We start from the raw sequence: 19,324 nt of genomic DNA, 5'->3' as shown, positions 1-19,324 counted from the left end.
GATCCTGGTTTCCTTAACATGGTACCAAACTAGGGATATCTCCTGTAGTCCTATCCAACAAAAAAATAATTATCAAAATCGGTTTATAAACGACGGAGTTATCCCCGAACATACATAAAAAAAAATATATATATATATATACAGTCGAATTGAGTAACCTCCTCCTTTTTTGAAGTCGGTTAAAATACAAAAAAATTTAAAACATTGTTGATTAGTAATTGTTCTATTACTTATGACATTTTAAAGAGGTCAAATAAAAGTTTTCTTGGTATTTTATAACAATAATAATTTACTAATTACTACTATGACTTATTGGGTTCTTTGTTTCACAGAATAACGTCATAATTAAACCAAATGAGTAACGATTATGCAAGTACCTACACAATAACGAAAGCGGTTTAAATTGACCTTTCGGAAATGCAGTCTCATTTATGATTCGTTACGCGTATTAGGAACACTGACTTTAGTATCTATAAATTTATTAACTAAAAATGGGTTTAAGGGGGATTTGCTTCGTTTATGTTATATTTTTCGTTTATTTATTGCAATATGCTGATGCACTTCCAAGGCTCAGTAGTGTAGAGAAAACAGAAATATTATCCGAATTGAGCGGAATACCGATATCTACAGTGAAAGCTACTCCGGTACAAGTGGTAACTGAATCAGGTATGTGGTAAACATTAAATAACATAATTTAAAAATAATTTTACTGTTATAAAATAAAATGAAGCAAAAATTAGGTCAACCTATTATATTTTTGAAACTAACAATCCGCGCGCAGCTTGACCCGCATTGATTACACGATTTTGACTTTCTTTATAATTATATCCGCCAACCCGCATTGGAGCAGCGTGGTGGATTAATCTTTGATCCTTCTCCTACATGGGGAAAGAGGCCTATGCCCAGTAGTGAGATATTATAGGCTGAAGCGATAAAGGTTGATACTTATTTTTAGTCGAGTCAGTCAATGAGCACCAACTAAAAATCTTATCGCTTTCAATCACGTAGCTAAATATGATAGAAAATGGTTTCAATAGAATTTATAAACAAAAGTTAGGAAGGATAACAATCTATCAAATATGTTTCTTCTTTGTTAACTACAATGGCTTTTTAGCTGTGACTTTCATCAATTTTGATTTATTACTGTTTTTCTATTTTGTGAATACCCACACAAGTGATTTGCACTATCGCTGCCTCATGCATTGGCATTTAATAAGTAAAGTTCGTCAATAATTAGATAAAGCATTTTTACTTAATTATTGTTACCTTTTATAAGGTGTTTAACAAATTTTTTTGGAGCGAGATCAAAAAAAGCGTAACAAGATTTTTCTTCGATAATTGTGTCATATTTTAGTTACCACAAACCAATTATCACAGTGATATTAAATATATCTTAACTTTTTTTAATTTTTATAATAAACTAGCTGACCCGGCGAACTTCGTATCGCCTAACAGTCGATTCTTTAATTTTATTAATTTTTTTTTGAATTTTTCTCTCCGTAAGAACCATCCTCGTACTTCAAGGAATATTTTAAAAAAAGAATTAGTGAAATCGGTCCAACCGTTCTCGAGTTTTGCGCTTAGCAACACATTCAGCGACTCATTTTTATATTATAGATAATAAATCATGTTTAATTTGTAAAATTAAGAAAATATAATTAACAAAATGAAAGTTATTAAATTTTTATTTTAACTTAATTATCATTTATTGTTCCATAGACCCCTCTCGTCATTTTTTTACCGACTTCCAAAAAAGGGGGAGGTTCTTAATATGACTGTATTTTTTTTAATGTAGGTATGTTACTTCAGTACTTTTGACTGGGTATTTTGGTCCCATTTAAATTTATTTGAGATCTAACAACTACTTTTCGAGTTATATCTAATAATGCGTTTTTACTTGACGCATTTTTCGTCGACCTACGTATTATACCGCATAACTTTCTACTGGATGTACCGATTTTGATAATTCTTTTTTTCTTAGAAAGGAGATACCCCTATTTTAGTACCATGATAAGGATCTGATGATGGGATCCCAGAGAAATCGAGGAAATCTCTAGAAAATCCGCATTACTTTTTATTGGGTGTACCGATTTTGATAATTTTTAATTTAATCGAAAGCCGATTTTTATCATGTGGTTACATTTAAATTTTATCGAGATCTGATAACTACTTTTTGAGTAATCTTTGATAACGCGTAGTTACTTGACTATTTTTTCGTCGATCTGCGTTGTATTACTTGTAAATATAATTGAAGTCGATTTTTTTTTTACATTTTAACCAATTAATTATTATAAACTTACATTTTGCCCACATGTAGTTAAAGATGACTAAAAATACATTAAAATTTTTCGGATCTTATTAAAATGAAGGTTATAATAGTATAATTAATTACTGCCCCAAATCTTTTTTCTTGTACTTTTCATCACCTCCGTCATCACCAGACGAGATTTAAATACCCCTTATCACATATCAATATTTACATAATTAGGCGACGCATTGACAATATGGTCATAGTTGAATGGTCGTGGGTTCAATCCTGTAAGTATTACTATGCTCTGTGGTTCAATCGTCGTACAAGACAAACGTTTGTCATACAGATTTTTGTCACGGTTATAGGCTATATAATATTTTAATGCTATTTTCCTGAAATTAACGTGGGTTATTATAGGATATAATGGGTATTAAGGAAAAAACTTATTAATAAAACTATATTATTTTTAATCAACAAGTCAAAGATGGTATGGAATACTAATAGATACGTTATAATTTTATTTTTTGCAAATTTTCCAGTTGCCAAGATACCAGGCAGAGTAAAATGCGTCAATGAAGAAGCTACGGAAGAATTAGTCTGTCAAGAACATTGCCTACCAAAAGGTTACTCATATGGCATCTGTGTCAGAGGAACTTGTAGTTGTATTTAATTTTTGGTAAAATGGTCAATGAAAACAATTTTTTTTAACATTGTCATAATCATTTATTGTTATTTCCTTCCTTACATATTTGTTTATTTAAATAAACTTACAATATGAGCAGCTAAATTATCTTTTATAGATAGATGTTAAGCCCTATTATTTAAGTACACTATTTAAATAAGATTTATTAACTTAAGTAGAGAGAGGATATATCTATTTTTGTAACCATCTGGTATGCACATTATCGAATTTTTGATTCTGAATAAATGAAATTACAATTTTGAAAGTAAACTAAAGTAAGTGTAAAGTGACTTATAAGGGTATATTTAATAACTGTAAACAGTTTGATGTGCCGTCCGATCTATTAACCATTTAACTCTTTACGTTGTATATAGTCAAAAATGAACAAAAATGTAGGATATTTGATGATGAAACAGTTTGTGGAGCTGATAATTTTTTTTTCATTTGTGATGGTTGTGTTTTCATTGTGATGTTGTGATGGTTGATTGTTTATGATGGTATATTTTTATGTTTGAAAATCACTTATAAATACCACTACTCAACTTCCGTCATTTGCGTGTTAGTCCTAACAAATTACTACATTACAAACATGAAGCGAATAATGTCATTTATAAAAATATCAATTAAAAGTCAGAATAAATAAATAAAATTAGTGGACCCAATTTAAAAATAATACATTCATATTATTATTTAAAACATAATGTGTGTTAAATTTATTATCGTAAGGTTGGCGAAAATATTATATATCTGCAATAAGCTATGCTATTTCAAAAGGCATGAAGGTGTCAAAAACAAAACCATCTTAAAATGTACACTTACATTATTTTTATATTGTATGTAACATTAATTCTTTTAAATTTCTTGTACTATCCAGACGTGTTTTAACCATTAAGGGCCTGTTTCACCGGTTTTTGTTAAAGCTTGTTGACGGATGACGGTATCCAACAGATAAAAGCTTAACACACATTTATTTATTTTTTTCACCATCGAATTGCACTGGGCATATTTATTTGATGTTCGATAAAAGTTGTACTACTACTTGTTACTAATAGAAGCGAAACAGATCTTAAAGGCTTATTTTACTTTCTATTGTTAAATTCTATTCGTAATTTTACTACGTGTTTCAGGATAAACTGTATCCACAACCGGTAAAAGAGACCCTTAATATTGTCTCTAATTTTACTTCGATTTTTCACAAATACTTATACTATTTAAATGATCGATAGTAGAAATTGATTTTGCTTTGGAGTTTATTTTGTCCGGATTTATTAAAAGATTCGTTTCATCTTTAATAATATTCCAACTTGTTTCTATGTCTTCTTTTGTAGTGAGTCTCGAGGTTATCACGTATCGTATAACGTATCGACTTCTGTAGGTACAAGGGACCATAAATAACACTTTCTTTTCTACTAAATTTTGCAATAGTTTTTTCGTGTTATGAACTCCGTCTCGAAGTCTGAAGCAAACTAACCCCATTGAAGGTTCTGGTTCCACAATGAATCTATCATCTGAACGTACTAAATTGGCAAAATATTGTGCTAAACCTATTTGATCCCTAATGTGTTTTCTAAGACCTTCAGCACCATACATTTTCATAACCGTCCACAATTTAAGCGATCTAAACCTTCGGCCCAATGGCATTTGCCAATGTCTGTAATCTGGTATTTTTATTGATGTGTTTACATCATCGAGATAAACACGTTGAACGTCGAAAGCATAAATTAAATCATAACAATCCTTTACCCACATAGCTGAACAATCAAAATTTACAAGAAGCCACTTATGGACGTTGACATCAAAAGAATCTACATATTCGACGCCTTTCATCAAATATCTATACTCCGGACATATAAATGCTGCTCCAGCATATGCAGCGTCAACATGCAACCAAACATTTTCTTCATTGCATACTGGTCCTAGTTCACACAAAGGGTCAAAAGCGCATGTTCCTGTAGTACCCAAATTTGCGACAACATAGCATGGTATTAGACCCTGAGCCTTATCTTCCTCAAAAGCCTTTTTTAATGTTTCTCCGCGTAATTTACCATTACTATCACTTTTTATGAGCCTCATTTTCATAGATCCGAGGACTCCTGCCTTTTCTACAGATGAATTACATTGATCGGATGTATATGCGACAAACTTATTTTTCAATGTATCGTGATCTAAACTTGGATTTATACGCGTGAGTCTTCGAATCATTTTGTCTTTAGCAGCTAACAAAGCAACAAGCGTCGCTTCACTTGCAGATCCCTGTAATAGAAAAATAACAATAAATGTACAGATAAAAAATAATATTATTAGTAAAACATTGTTTGTATAAGCCCGTCTTTTAGCACATACTCTACAATCTTCTAGCTTATCACAAAATGAGAGCTTTACTATTAAATATAAATGCTAAGCAATTTCATAACATTTACAATTATAATTATTATATTAGAATGATTACAAAACGGTAATTTCAAAATTATTCATTCCCATAATTGTTTAAAATGAAACAATGAACTGATTTCAATATACTTATACAGAATGTTTATTATTTTTAGATAGAACGGCTATACCCTTTCATGAATCTATGCGAGATAGGTACTGTTTATACTTTGTTTGTTGTATTTTTTGATAATTAAATATAATTCAAAATTGTCCATTGTATAAAAATTATACTTCACTTTAGAATGGAAGTATTAATAATAATAATAATAGAGCAATACAGAAAGTTTCAAAATTATCTATAGATATAATAAAGATAACATTTACTTGAATAACTCCGCCTCCAGGACCATCCGAACAGTTCAGAAACACTTCCGGTAAACCTAGTAGTTTTCCAAACCAATTCATGGTTACAACTTCTAGTTCAGTGCACGCTGGACTCGCCATCTAATGAAAAATCGTTGTATAAAAGTAAGTAAGTCCAACAAACGAAGAATTAGATTAAATAAAAATAACGCAAATAGCTCCAACAATAATTGAACAAAGTAAAAGAATACTAACCCAAGTGAGTCCTATAACTCCTAAACCATCGCTGAGAATGTTTCCAATAATACTAGGATATGAACAACCAGTAGGGTAAAAAGCATGGAAATGAGGAGAGTGCCAATGTGTTACCTGAAAAAAATTGGTTATTAGACACTAGTTTTTTTTAACGCAATGTGGGACGTCCTTCGGCCCGTTGGCCCGACGATCTACGTAAGATTGCCGGTGTAGGCTGGATAAGGATTGCGATAACCGGGATGTCTGGCGCGAACTTGGGGAGGCCTATGTCCAGCAGTGGACTGCAATAGGCTGAACTGACTGACTGACTGAGTTTTTTTAACTATATTTTAATGATTTTGAAAAAAATTAAAAAGATGTAATATGTTAAGTCTTTATTTCGTTTGTACTACTTATTCAATTTATTTAAAACATCAATATATTAGGGTTATGCAGTTAAAGAAAAGCACTCTGATATAAATGAATTATTATCAATCTTAAGTCCAAACATAAACAGTGTGGCTTAAATTTATAAGTATTTTTTAAAATAATATTAAACATTAAGAAGTTTTTGTTTTACTTACACCGGGCATAATTTTTTCAGAGAAATCATTGAGAACAGTTTTCCAATCCTCTGGTTCTTCAGGCGCATTTTCAGGCAACAATTTCAAAAGAAAACCAGGTTCTACTGAAGGTAAAACGTTTCTGCAAAAGAAGATTATTCCTTAGACCAGTAAATTGTTAAGATGAATGAAGTAAAAAATAAATAAATAAATAATTCAAACTATTGAAAAGATATAGATAATACGTAGTAATAATATAAGCACTATTATGTAGTAAGTAAGAACAATTATCATACCATGTTGTAACTTTAAATTCTATTTCAAGTAATATTTAAAAATTTTAATTTTATATAGATTAAAAAACTGAATCTAAATTTTTTTGATAAATTTAAAATATGTAAGATTTTTTTTTTCGGTAGGTCGGTTGGTCGGTTGAGAGTGTGACATCCAAATCTTTGCCTGAGATTTTTAGCACCCTCTGCCCTGCCATGATCATCGGTTTTGTCGTAGTCCGGAATAGCGGGGCTACTGGGGATTGGGGACTGGGATATATTTGTGTCTATCATTGCGGATTTTTTCCATAGTCACCAAGTTTGGCAATGCGTGTTGGTGACTGCAGTACATGTTATATTTCTTGGAATATTTCTTCGATCGCCTTTTACGACCTCCACGGGAAGAATGGGAGTTGTGCTAGATTCTAATGCCTGATGAAGTGGCGAAAATTAGGTGAAGCCTACGTTTAGCATTTGACATCTAAATAATGGATGGATGGCTGTAAGTATACATACACTTTTCTTTTGTCTAACTGTTACGAGAAGGCACTTATTTGATCACATTTTGATGGAATTTGTACGGTGTAACGAATATTGTTCGTACTTTTTTTTTATTTGTCTTGAACCTATTTGATTCATGTGATTTTTATAAAAGTGTGAAGGCAAAAACATTTACAAAGCTAAATCTTTTACTTTGTGTTTTCACTGCCTATGTTCCATGTTTATGAATTTTGCAAATTTAAATAATCTATGTCAGATAAAACTACACTAACAACTCCATTAATAGTCTAAGTCTAAAACAATGAGATAAAAAATAAACTATCAATTATCTCATTAAAATCTACTGTTCTTTGTAGGTGGTGTAATCAACATCATGACAATTAGTGTTGGAAAAATTTCGCGCTTATAACTTTATTTACAACAAGAAAGCAGAGATTTCTTATGTAATTCACAACTTGAGCAAATATTATTAACTTAGTTAAATCTATTATTTTTAAGATATATTATTTTAAGATGCTGTATATTTATTTTAAATTTAAAAAGTAATTTAAGACAATTGTGAAAAAAAACCTTCTGAATGTTATTATTAAAAATATATTACAAATACACTTCAATCACTTCACTTAAAATTAGCTTATTACAGAAAAACGATCTGTAAATAAGGTAATATATCTAAATAAAGAGAAAAGAAAACGATTCGACTGCGATATCTTTACGTGTAATTCCATACTTATTTTTTTTTTGCTATATGAAAGAATAACAATAATTATGAAAAACTACTTTTAAGTTGCAGTATTACAAAAAATCTAAAGAAAGCTGTCGTTTCGAGTCATATTTTAACCATGTAAAAATTTTAATTCAAATTATTTTTACTTATTACTTATTCATTAGACGTAAGTAAAATGCTGTTCAATAAATACAATAGACAGATCAATAAATATTACCTGTTTCTTATATTTTCATAATAATCTATTAACATCTCTATCGTCGCTTTCGCACACTCGCGAAATTGCTCGGAATCCATAATGCACTGCACTCGACAAACTGATCACGAATCTATTACAACGTATCTTAATAAATGTTTAATTAAAAGAATTTTAAGCGATGTCTTATATAAAGGGACTTCGTGTCCAAGTTACGTTTGCTGAGACAATGGTGGAACAGGTTGTGAGATCGCCTTTATATTCGCTACCAGCTTTCTACGACCGATTGTTTGCGAGCGCAGTGTCTGAAGGAATCAGACAAGAAGCTCCAGTTTTGAATATTCACGAATGTACATATTACATACGGTACATATTACATAATGTACAATTTTACTATTTACAACAAATACCCGTAAATCCTTTGACAAGTAAAATTGTATCAATTATTTTTTTCCAGATCAGAGATTTGAAAATATAGAAGATAATGTTTACTGTATTACGTGTGATTATATTATTTTATTTTACATTTTTCTGACATCATTAGCTTTTCAGTTGGTACAATTTTTTTATGCAATAAAATGTATTTAATATATATTTACCAACAGAAAGGAAACAATCAGAAAGAAAATAAATAAATAAATATCTTTAACATACACACACGGTCGTCTGTTCCTATGGTAAGCAACTTAATGCTTGTGTTACAGGTAACAGGTATTATAACTATATATTTTTTATAAATAGACATAGAAATAATACATGTATAAATACAAGTATTACACCCAGACTCAGGAGGGAATCGAACCCGCAACCCGCGGCACAGAAAGCAGGGTCACTATAAACTGCGCCAACGGGCTAGTCAAAATACAAAAGATAGATATTTTATTTTAAAGTTTACATATTTTAAGTACAATACTACTTTTACTGTCACGAAATGAATTCTAATTAACGAAGACGTGACTATATATTTTTTGTTTACCCTTTTTCCGTAGGTATTCACGTCAAAATAATTGTGTAGCTAAAAATAATAGAATGTAGCTGAAAATGTTGTTTTAATGCGCTTTTACTCAGTTAAGTGTAAAGTTAAAATTGGTTTATGTTAAAATTGAAGTATTAAAAATTACTTTTCAACTTACAAGAGTGAAGTACGTAATAATTACAGTGAACCAGTAGACGATAATTATTTAGGTACATAAAAATAATCGTTTCTCAATTAAGCCACGTCACATCTAAGTCACTAGAACAATGAGTTTTTATATAAGTTCAACATAATTTTTATTTATATATTGATATCCGTTTTTGTTATGCACTTTCTCCTTCAAACATGTTGCACTATGTAGGTACTTAAGTGCTGCAGTGAGAGTGACACTAAAAACTGTCTTTATACTGCTGCTTAAACGACTTATTCTTTTACATTTTTTTAAACATATTAATAACTAAAATATGAAATAATTGTGAGGGTGATCTATTGTAGATATTTAAGCTATAATATAGTTACTGTTAGTTTTGTCTGTCTCTATCTACTGCCTATCACACCAAAATATTTATTTATTTCACATTTTTGCACACCGATACAAAAGGAGACAAATTATTGTTTCCTATCAAATGAAAAAAAAAAACTTCAATTGACATCGACAGATAAAACATAGGTAGTGATAAAAATAAGCAATAAAATACACATTATAAGATATAACTCAAAAAGTACTAGTCAGATCTCGATCAAATTAAATTGAGATAGAATAACAAGCACCAGTTTTCGATTAAAAAAAGAATCAATAAAAACGGTACACTCAGCAAAAAGTTATGATGTAACACACATAAAAAAGACAGAATGAAAAATACAAAATGAATTGAGTAGTACCTCCTCTTTTTTTGAATAAATAAAAAATGGAGATAACTAAAAAAAAAAAGTAGTATTTGGTACAATAGCCTCATCGTTAATACAGCTATTTGTTAAAAAACCAGTATTGAATATGTAGAAAATTAAAAATAATAATTCAAATAAACTTTATTTTTAAGGGAATTTCAATGAAGTTATATTTAAATTTACGAACACGATCAAAGTTCACACTACGAGCTAAGATTGGATATTTTTTGTATATAAATCAGACCGCTGAACTAGTGTCTTTTATTTCATTTAATTTTTTATGTTACTTATGTAATGTATGTGTGTAATGGAGACTTTTTAAAAAAAATTCCATAAGTATTTTAATCATATTTTTAAATTTTTTTTTTGGTGAGATATTATAGCCATTGTGAATGTCAAAATTTGGTCTAAAAAATTTGACACTGGAATCAAAAATAATCTTGTAACACGGGGCTCTTAATCATGTAAGAGTGTGATAACATATTGACATTCTTAGTTGACGTCTTACGCTTCAGCCTGTAATATCCCACAGCTGGGCATAGGTCTCTCTCCCCATGTAAGAGAAGGATCAGGGCTTAATCCACCGCGCTGCTCCACTGCGGGTTGGCGGATATGTTCTCTACTATGAGTAACAATCGCTATTAGGTTTTAATGATAATAATAGTGGTTGACGACTTAGCGTGCTCTCCAACCTACAAGGAAATCCAAACTGGGAAGAAATATTTGTACAAATATAAATATCCATCCCGAACCGGAATCGAACCTGCATATCGTCGGTGTTTTAGGCGACTAGTCGCACCACTACACCAGATCGGTTGTTGTTTTTTTTTTATCTACCTAAGTTTTTTAGTTTATTTAAAAATTATAGTGAAAAATTATTTTTAACTATTGGTCTTGACATAATTTCTCCAGCGTTGAGCGCGTTCTGGTGGATATATTACCAGAAAGTTACAGCAATAAAAAAAGACAAAAGAGAAGTAAATAATAACATAGTAAATAAACAATAGTTCAAAGTTAAGCTTAATATTTTTAGACCCGATGCTATAGCATTACCAATTACTATTTTTTTTAATATTACGACGATAACGACAAGCGTCTTTATGACTCATAAAAACGTTGGTTAGGTTCGGTGATTGAATTCGCAAATGTGAGGCGTTAGAATGGTTAACAAACAAACGGAGCAAAACACAACACCAGCAATAAATAGTTTTAACTAGAGGTCGAAAAATAAGTAAAAAATAAACTAGTCGTCATCCCCCTACACTCTCTATTATTTCTCGCATCGTATTGGTGACTCTACTGATTGTGTATTCACACAGAATACTCGTGAGTACTGAAAACCACATAATACTGAAAACCAAATAAATTACAGTTATTATGTAATGGGAAACGAATCAGGAAGGTCAGTAATAGTTTACTTGAAGTTACAGACAGTTGCCGCTTGGATGAGCGTGGCTAAGTGGCTTGGTCAAGGTGATTGGCGACGCGCTGGTACCGACATCTCTTTATGGTACGAAATTCTGGCCCTGGTTTAATGCCTTTTCAGTATTCTTTTAAATATCCTGTTACCATCATCACATAAAACCAAATATCGGAAAAATAAGTAAATAATATGAGATATTAGTTAAGCAATGTTTTTTTCTAGATTGAAAATCGATCACCGAATTTTACACTGCATCAATTAAAAGTATTTTGGCAAACAAAGCCGATGATTAAACAAATAAAAAATTGACGATTTTATTTTTGTGTTAGCCACATATTAGGAATTCTAAACATTTTTGAATATTATATCAAAAATTGACCGCTCCAGCGGGGTTAGAACCCGCGTCTCCGAAATAAAAAATGATTAATCTAGCACAAATAGGCCTTAACGTGTTTCTTTCCTTATTAAATTCAAATTTAATTACAGAAATCTGTTGTCTGCTCATGTTTTAGCTATAAACATGAATTTATATAAAGTTTAACTGCAAATTTAATTAAACATTAATGCCTAGATAAAAATAAGGAACAGTTTACTAATGTGAGTGTATAATTGCGATAATGTGGAAGTTTTCAGCTAGGAAGTGTTTTTTACAATATTAAATCACGACAAATATAACGAGATGATAAAAGCATTGTCAAGGTTCTTTTTTTACTATTATTAAAGTTAAATATAATTAAACTATAAATTGGAAATTATGCATGCTATTAATAATAAATTTATATTATATTATTGCATATATTTCAAATTGCTCATAAATTCTCTTTATTACTCGCTGTAAGACTCAATAAATATAATCCTATAAGTTCGTATATCCATTCCACATTCAGAAGTCAATGTAATCGAATATTTCTCTGATTTATCTTCTGCCGGTATAGTAACCGGTAAAGCAAAAAATGCGTTTGTATGTTGACTAAGTGTTACTCTTTCAAGTCTTAGAAGCAGCGTCCTGGAGGTAATCCGGAAGGTAGCGTCGCTTCGTAGGATATGTTGCACTTCCGATAAATTCGTACCGCCTTCTTTTAAAAGCATTTCTAGGATAACTTTCCCTGTAACTGTTTCTAAAATAAAATTAATACATTAAATATTTAATTATGAACATAAAATAATTAAAGCTGATTAAAAGTACTTCTAGTTAATTTAAATAAATCGACATGTTGAATGAAAGATAAAACTATACCTATTAATTGATCAAATATTTCCATCATAGCTTCTGATGCGTGCTCGTGTAAGGCATAGCGCAATGATTTTACCATTAACTCATTCTTGTGAGGAATCATAACGGCAGTAGTTCGGTAGCACTCACATGCTTCACCACAACTACAGGGATCTAGGGGCCAAGTATGCACTTTTACTTGAAGAGTATCAATAGCCAAGTCCCAACGCGATTGCGTTGTTATGCGGATATAGAATTCACCAATTTCGCTTCGAAACCACAACCACGAGTTTTCGATTTGTGTACTAAGGCATATAAGTTGTAAATATAGTTTTTGTTCTTGAACTTCTTGTCCACTTTCCTTGGGAATGCCACTTAAAGTTATTTGCTGGTCTATAAGGTATAGACGCCTTATGAAGAACTTGGGATGTTGGTCTGTTTCAATCGTTACTGGTATTAGAGGTTCATTATCTGTCAAATACAGTTTGTAAACTGCACTCACAGTAAAAGGAGATGCTACCAAAACATCCGTTTTTATTGGTCTATACAAGGGTCCAGTAACTTTGCATTTTCTTATGGGATAAAGTGATCCAGGATACCCAAATAATACAAAAACTACATATGTATCAAATATTCTAGTTTTATTAAATCCATGTACTAGAAGTACTGCTGTCTCTTTTGCCACAAAATTAGCTGTGTATTTAACATTAAGATGCATTTTTTTTCCACTGTCACCGGAAGAAGCCTTTTCAACCGTGAAGTTACTTTTTATGTTATTTAATATTACATGATTAAAAACTAATGATTCCTGATTCGATGGGCTAATCGACAATTGTCGAGATGAACTTCTTAAAAGAGGAGGGTTAAACTCGATCACATCTTTTGGCTTAAACATTGGCAATGTTATATATAAATGTATTGACAAAAATAGCATAACTAAAAAGTTTGGCTGTATAAAATCTGAACTAGTCAAAGGAAAGTAAAGTTTTAATGCATTCATTGCTTCGATTATAAGACAAGCGTTATTTATTATAGTACTTTCTTCGCAGTCTTTATCGTTTTCACAAAAGTGTTGAAAATATTCTTCCATAAAAGGACAATAATTCAAAATAGTTGATATTAAAGCAATACCATCTGCTAAATCACTTGTTAAATTATTAATATGTTTTATAGGTTTATTTTTGTTTCTAAATTTTTCATGTTGCAATGCAACATTTTCACTGTACCATTCAATAAGTATTTTTAAAATATCTCTTGGTTGTGAACTCACACAAACACATTCAAAAAAGCAACTATCTATTACAAACACTTTGTAACTTTGAAGAATTAAATCCATCCAACTTTGCTTGTTTATTCTCTTAAATAACATTTCGTCCTCTAGTAACTGTTGCGTAAAAATAATATCAGCATTACGTTTTGGAGTTATATTATTTGAGTATGTAACAAATTGATCATAGCTAAGTAAAAGTTTCGCTTCTATTATCCCGAGGTTTGCTCCACGAGACCTAAGTAACGTTATTATCTCCCGATAGGTGTCATGAATTTCCTTAACACACTTGAATGATTCGTCCACACCAACAACGCTAAAAATTATATGGTATATGAAGTCTTTCAATACTTTTTTAATTAAGTATATACAAAATATAGCCTAAACAACTAACTTTACTTTTCGCACGTGTTTCATTAGTGGTCCTGCAATTCTTCGAACAAAATTTAAATATGATACATTGATTCCCTTTGATTTTGCGCTACCCGATTGAGACGAAATAGCTGCTGAAATAGCATGAAACGTATCTGGTATTGATGGATATAGATCTCTTCTAAATCCTTGTTGAAACATCCACTTTTCGAGAAATGTACAGCAAGATTCCATGTAAATGTAAAAATTATTTTGTATTCTAAGTGGAAAATATGGGTATGGATTATCTTCATTTTTAACCAAAAATTGAGTATGTAAAGTAAGAGGACAGTGAGTAAAACAGAAAGAAACTTCTACTTCACAACAGGAACCGTTTGTATGTTGAAAATTTAAAGTTATACTTTGAGCATAGGCTACTTGACATGAAACAGAAATTTTTACTTCTACATAGGTATAGTAGTTATCATTTTCTAATTCAGTTTTTGAATCAAGAATTTCCACTATGAGATTCGGTTCTTCCTTAGAAAAACAAGAAAAGGAATCTTTGGTTGTTTGACCATCCATTTTCAGCGTTAACATTCTGTATATTTCTGTACCTATACTACTTGGTGGAAAAATAATTTTATGTGTATTGGGGCACATATCTGGAATTTGTTTTTTCCCAACAAATGTTAAATTGTAATAGGGGATGGTCATAAGTTTATCTAAATACAATAGCACTGTTGAAACAAATCGACCGTGACACTTAGGATGGAATTTTAAAGTGAAGTTAGCCGTTTCTCCGACATTTAATTCAAATTTAATATGATTTTCATTAACGGTAGCCAGATTATTACTCATATTTAAATCCAGTGTAAAAACTTGAAATAATTTTGCAATTAAAATTGTCACATGTAAGCAGTATTTAGAAATGTTAGTCATTGCAAATTCCATTGTATTCTGTGTAAAGTCTAATTCGAATTTGTCAGCGGAAAATACAATCCAAGGAACTGTTATAACTCCTGTTATTCGGCAATAACAGATATCTTTATTTGTGCTTTTTGTTTTAATTTTCGGATTATTTTCAAAAGATCTGAAAGAAAAATATATTTTGCTATTGTGTAAATTAAAAAAACTACTTTTTTTTAATTCGCGTATATATATAGCTGTTTTTTAAATTATTTGATAGAAATATCTTGTATTATTACTTTGAAGCCGCGTTGGCGCAACGGTTACAGCCATGGATTGTATCCGTTGCGCTGGCGGTTGCGGGTTCGCTTCCCGCACATGACAAACATTTGTATTGGCCATACAGGTGTTTGCCGTGGTCTGGGTGTTTGTGCAGTCCTTGTGGGTCTCTCCACCGTGCCTCGGAGAGCACGTTAAGCCGTCGGTCCCGGTTGTTATCATGTACACCTGATAGCGATCGTTACTCATAGTAGGGAATATATCCGCCAACCCGCATTGGAGCAGCGTGGCGGATTAGGCTCTGATCCTTCTCCTAAATGGGGAAAGAGGCCTATGCCCAGTAGTGGGATATTACAGGCTGAAGCGAGATTACTTTGAAGCTTTCCTTAATCTTATATATAATGTATAATTAGTAAATAAATATATAATTCTCGTGTCATAATGTTAGTTTTAAGATACTCCTCCGAAACGGCTGGACCGATTTTTATGAAATTTTGTGTACATATCGGGTAGGTTCCCCTCCCCCCTTAACCCCTTAACCCTCTTAACCCCCCCATAACCAAGTTATGGTGAGGGGGTAAGAGGGTTAATAGAATATCTGGCAAAACAACGTTTGCGGGGTCAACTAGTGTAATAATAAAAATGCAAAAGGCATGTATAGAAAAATCGTTGAGTCTTAATATGCCACATGGGTTTATAATTTTAAGAGTTATATCCTTTTTTAACTTATGACGTGTGAAATTGATCGTTATAGTAATTTTTTGTTGGTGTTTGATGAGTATGGTACATCTTGTTAACAGGTTCATGATAATGGTCTATTTATATATTGACGATATCTAATAGTGTCTGAGGGCAACGACAACAAAAAACATGGCTAAGTTTCATTGTATTTGTATAACTGAAGAAACAACGTTAATTTTTTAACTTACTTTTCGTAATCATCTATATAGTACCGAAGTTCAGTTGAATAAGCATTTTCAGTTGGCGGCCCTAGTAAACCATTTATTCTAAAAGGTAAATACATCTCATACTCTCTCCTAAATATATCATAGACTTTAATAAAAACTGTTTTTGTCTGACCACCCTCTATGTCGAAGAATAGTATTCGTTTTCTTTCACTTCCATACAAGGCGTAAACATTAAATATGTTATCATCGTTAGTATCAAGTACTTCTATCACTGCCTTCAAAATTCCTGAATTTTGAAATGTTACTGGTACAAATGTAATCATATTACATGGTATTCGAGACATATATATATTTTTAGGGTGTATAATTAGTTTTGGTTCAACAACATTTCCACTCACAGGTAGTGTTACATTTTCTTTATTATTTATTTTGATAATTATGTCAAACGAAAATTCAATAATACAAGGTATTTTAACAATAACATCAAAAACCATTATTGTTTTTGGTCGTATGGTACCACACATTGGCTCTATTCTAAAACCTGGAATTAATGATTCAACAACATGGAAAAGAGCAATCTCTCTAGATGCGTTCTCAAGCTTCACTTTTTCAACAGTTTCCAAATTTAAAGCTATGTCTTTGAATACTACTGCTGCTTGTAAAAATTTGATGGATAGTTTACGTGTAATAACACTAAGCTCAAAAGGTATTGTTCTAATACTTGAACTTATGGACAGTAAATTTATTTCATGTATTTTTGTTTTTGAAGGTTTGCATATGTATTGAATATCACATAATCTACAAGAATGTCGAGGAACAGTTCCAGAATTTGGAATTATTTCAAACGGTACGTCCGGGTGCAATTCGCTCCACTTAAAGTCAACTGGTATGTTGAAATTATTATATATTCTAACGGGGACTGAAGTAATAAAACTTTCAGTCGTTGCCATTCCAAACTTCAAACTTTTTTCATTAACCATTAATGTAGGATTTCCAACTTGTAACGAATATGGATGGTTTCGATAATATTTTTCGTTTATAACGTATTTGAATGTACCCGTGAAAACACCATCCAATTGTGCCAAAGAAAATAAAGTAACACTAGCTTTAGCAAAAGCTTTTATTCTGATTTTTAATGTAACTTTTTTTTCTTCTGAATAAAATATAAAATTATCTTTAAGAAATTCTATCCATACATTGAATTTTGTATCATTATCAATTGTTAAGCAATGCTCACCATAGGTTGATGTAGCAACTCTGCCAAAATTAATCGTAAAAGGAAATAATTTTATTTGAAATAAGTCGTATGTTGAAGGCGTTTCTTCAATTTTTTCGCAAAAATTTTTTAACACTTTATTTTCCAAAACTTCCGGCAAACATATGTCTTTACCAGTGGTATATTTTTCTGAATTAAGTTTCTTTTTATAAAAAGTTTTAGACAGTTGCAAATGATTCAAATTTTGTACATTTCGATTCTTGTGAATCATTAGTTCCTTACCTATATAAGTGTAATTGGGGTTTAATTCGTTCAATTTATGTAACGATTCAATTTTAACTTTCTTCGAAGTTTTTTTATAAAATATATTTATATTAAAATTAAGTACGTAAGCAAGAAAATTTTCGTCACAATTATCCTTAAATACACCATGTGGGTTAATAATTTTAAAAGTTATATACTTTTTTAATTTTAGGCATGTAGGATTTATTGTTATAGTAATTTTTCTGGACGTGTTTGGCAGTATGGTAAATGTTTTAGGTTCTACTTGGATACCTGCGACTCTTACATATTGTATTTTCGCACTCAAAACTGTTGATCCATTGTGCATTCTTAAACATTTCGTTGATTTGGTATTAATATAAACATCCCCAAAATTGATATTCTCGGGGGTATGACAAATTTTAGAATTTTCAAATTGTCCACAGATGTAATATCTACCAACTTCAGCATGAAATTCATCATAACAACATCGTGTTCCGTCGACTCTTATTAAACGCAAATCGAAAACAAATCTGTTACTAAAATTTCTATGATTTTTAGCTCTAGCTATACATTCATTTTTAGGTATAAATGTTATTTCGAGCGTGTGGCTGTTTGTAGTTTTGATATTAAACGCTCTATGAGGTGCAGAGATTTCATAAGCTTCCTGAAATTTCTGTAAAAAAATATTTACCAAGTTTCATTAAGAATTTCATTCGCCAATAAATTTCAGATTGAAATTAAGCGAAATCGTATAAGAATTATATTAATAGCCTAATTTAATAAAATAGTACTAGAAAAACTATTTGAGTATTTTAAATACGATTTAAAACAGTACTCAATGATGCTTAAATATAATTATGTTACCATTAAACGTCCTTCACATAGTGTTTTTAGATATGCAGATGTGTTTAAATCAACTTCAACGTCTAATTCTAAGGTAGTAGACAACCCTACAAAAGATATCGGAAATTCTAAAACCTTAAACCTCTTGAAAACATTATCAGGATTGTAGGAAACACAATTAGACATAGTTATAAACTAAATAAAATATTAATGTATGTATATTAATTTAAAAAAAAAAATGTAAATATATCATGTATTTAAAACGACAAACTTCAAAATTATGTATATGTCATAACATAGACTGGATGAGCTTATTATGGCGCCAATAATGTAAATAGTTTGTATAAATCAACTATTATATGAAATTATTATATACAACGCAATCGTTTACTTTTTTGTTTATATTGTGAATGGTAAAAAAATCCGAAGATTAATGATAGAAATTACTATGCGTGTAAAGCTGTTTAGAATAAATAATAGATAATAATTCTAGTTTACTTCAAATACTTTATTATCTCAAGAACAAAACACGTATTAAACCCAAATTACAAAAGTCTGTTATAATTTCAAATTTCCCTTTCTCCGCATTGGTACCAAATAAGTAGGAACGAAGTGCCCCGTGAAC

At 30.8% G+C, this 19,324-nt stretch overlaps 3 protein-coding genes across 3 annotated transcripts; 1 reads left to right on the top strand and 2 right to left on the bottom strand.

Annotated features, from left to right (window-relative positions):
* Positions 1-380: 380 nt before the first annotated feature.
* LOC123669478 lies at positions 381-2,970 on the top strand. The gene is made up of 2 exons (XM_045603083.1): positions 381-666; positions 2,791-2,970. The coding sequence occupies exons 1-2, from the start codon at positions 492-494 to the stop codon at positions 2,919-2,921; spliced, it is 306 nt and encodes a 101-aa protein (XP_045459039.1). The 5' UTR covers positions 381-491; the 3' UTR covers positions 2,922-2,970.
* LOC123669476 (aromatic-L-amino-acid decarboxylase-like) lies at positions 2,950-8,390 on the bottom strand. The gene is made up of 5 exons (XM_045603082.1): positions 8,184-8,390; positions 6,488-6,608; positions 5,925-6,038; positions 5,691-5,810; positions 2,950-5,186 (listed from the first exon to the last, which is right to left on the bottom strand). The coding sequence occupies exons 1-5, from the start codon at positions 8,261-8,263 to the stop codon at positions 4,113-4,115; spliced, it is 1,509 nt and encodes a 502-aa protein (XP_045459038.1). The 5' UTR covers positions 8,264-8,390; the 3' UTR covers positions 2,950-4,112.
* Positions 8,391-12,274: 3,884 nt separating this feature from the next.
* Positions 12,275-18,885, bottom strand: LOC123667553. The gene is made up of 5 exons (XM_045601439.1): positions 18,721-18,885; positions 16,398-18,529; positions 14,324-15,373; positions 12,687-14,245; positions 12,275-12,567 (listed from the first exon to the last, which is right to left on the bottom strand). The coding sequence occupies exons 1-5, from the start codon at positions 18,883-18,885 to the stop codon at positions 12,275-12,277; spliced, it is 5,199 nt and encodes a 1,732-aa protein (XP_045457395.1).
* Positions 18,886-19,324: the final 439 nt, after the last annotated feature.

The sequence above is a fragment of the Melitaea cinxia genome, chromosome 3, assembly GCF_905220565.1.
Source record: "Melitaea cinxia chromosome 3, ilMelCinx1.1, whole genome shotgun sequence".
NCBI classification, from domain to species: Eukaryota; Metazoa; Arthropoda; class Insecta; order Lepidoptera; family Nymphalidae; genus Melitaea; species Melitaea cinxia.
The sequence above is the reverse complement of the archived record's forward strand: the minus strand, read 5'-3'. Positions and strand labels throughout refer to the sequence as shown.

Coding starts and splice junctions, on each gene's coding strand:
- LOC123669478 (XM_045603083.1), top strand. CDS start 492: ATGGGTTTAAGGGGGATTTGCTTCGTTTATGTTATATTTTTCGTTTAT. Junction 667..2,790: donor ACAAGTGGTAACTGAATCAG/GTATGTGGTAAA, acceptor CAAATTTTCCAG/TTGCCAAGATACCAGGCAGA.
- LOC123669476 (XM_045603082.1), bottom strand. CDS start 8,263: ATGGATTCCGAGCAATTTCGCGAGTGTGCGAAAGCGACGATAGAGATG. Junction 6,609..8,183: donor TATGAAAATATAAGAAACAG/GTAATATTTATT, acceptor CTTCTTTTGCAG/AAACGTTTTACCTTCAGTAG. Junction 5,811..5,924: donor GAGTTATAGGACTCACTTGG/GTTAGTATTCTT, acceptor ATTTTTCATTAG/ATGGCGAGTCCAGCGTGCAC.
- LOC123667553 (XM_045601439.1), bottom strand. CDS start 18,885: ATGTCTAATTGTGTTTCCTACAATCCTGATAATGTTTTCAAGAGGTTT. Junction 18,530..18,720: donor TATGTGAAGGACGTTTAATG/GTAACATAATTA, acceptor ATTTTTTTACAG/AAATTTCAGGAAGCTTATGA. Junction 12,568..12,686: donor AATATTTGATCAATTAATAG/GTATAGTTTTAT, acceptor ATTTTATTTTAG/AAACAGTTACAGGGAAAGTT.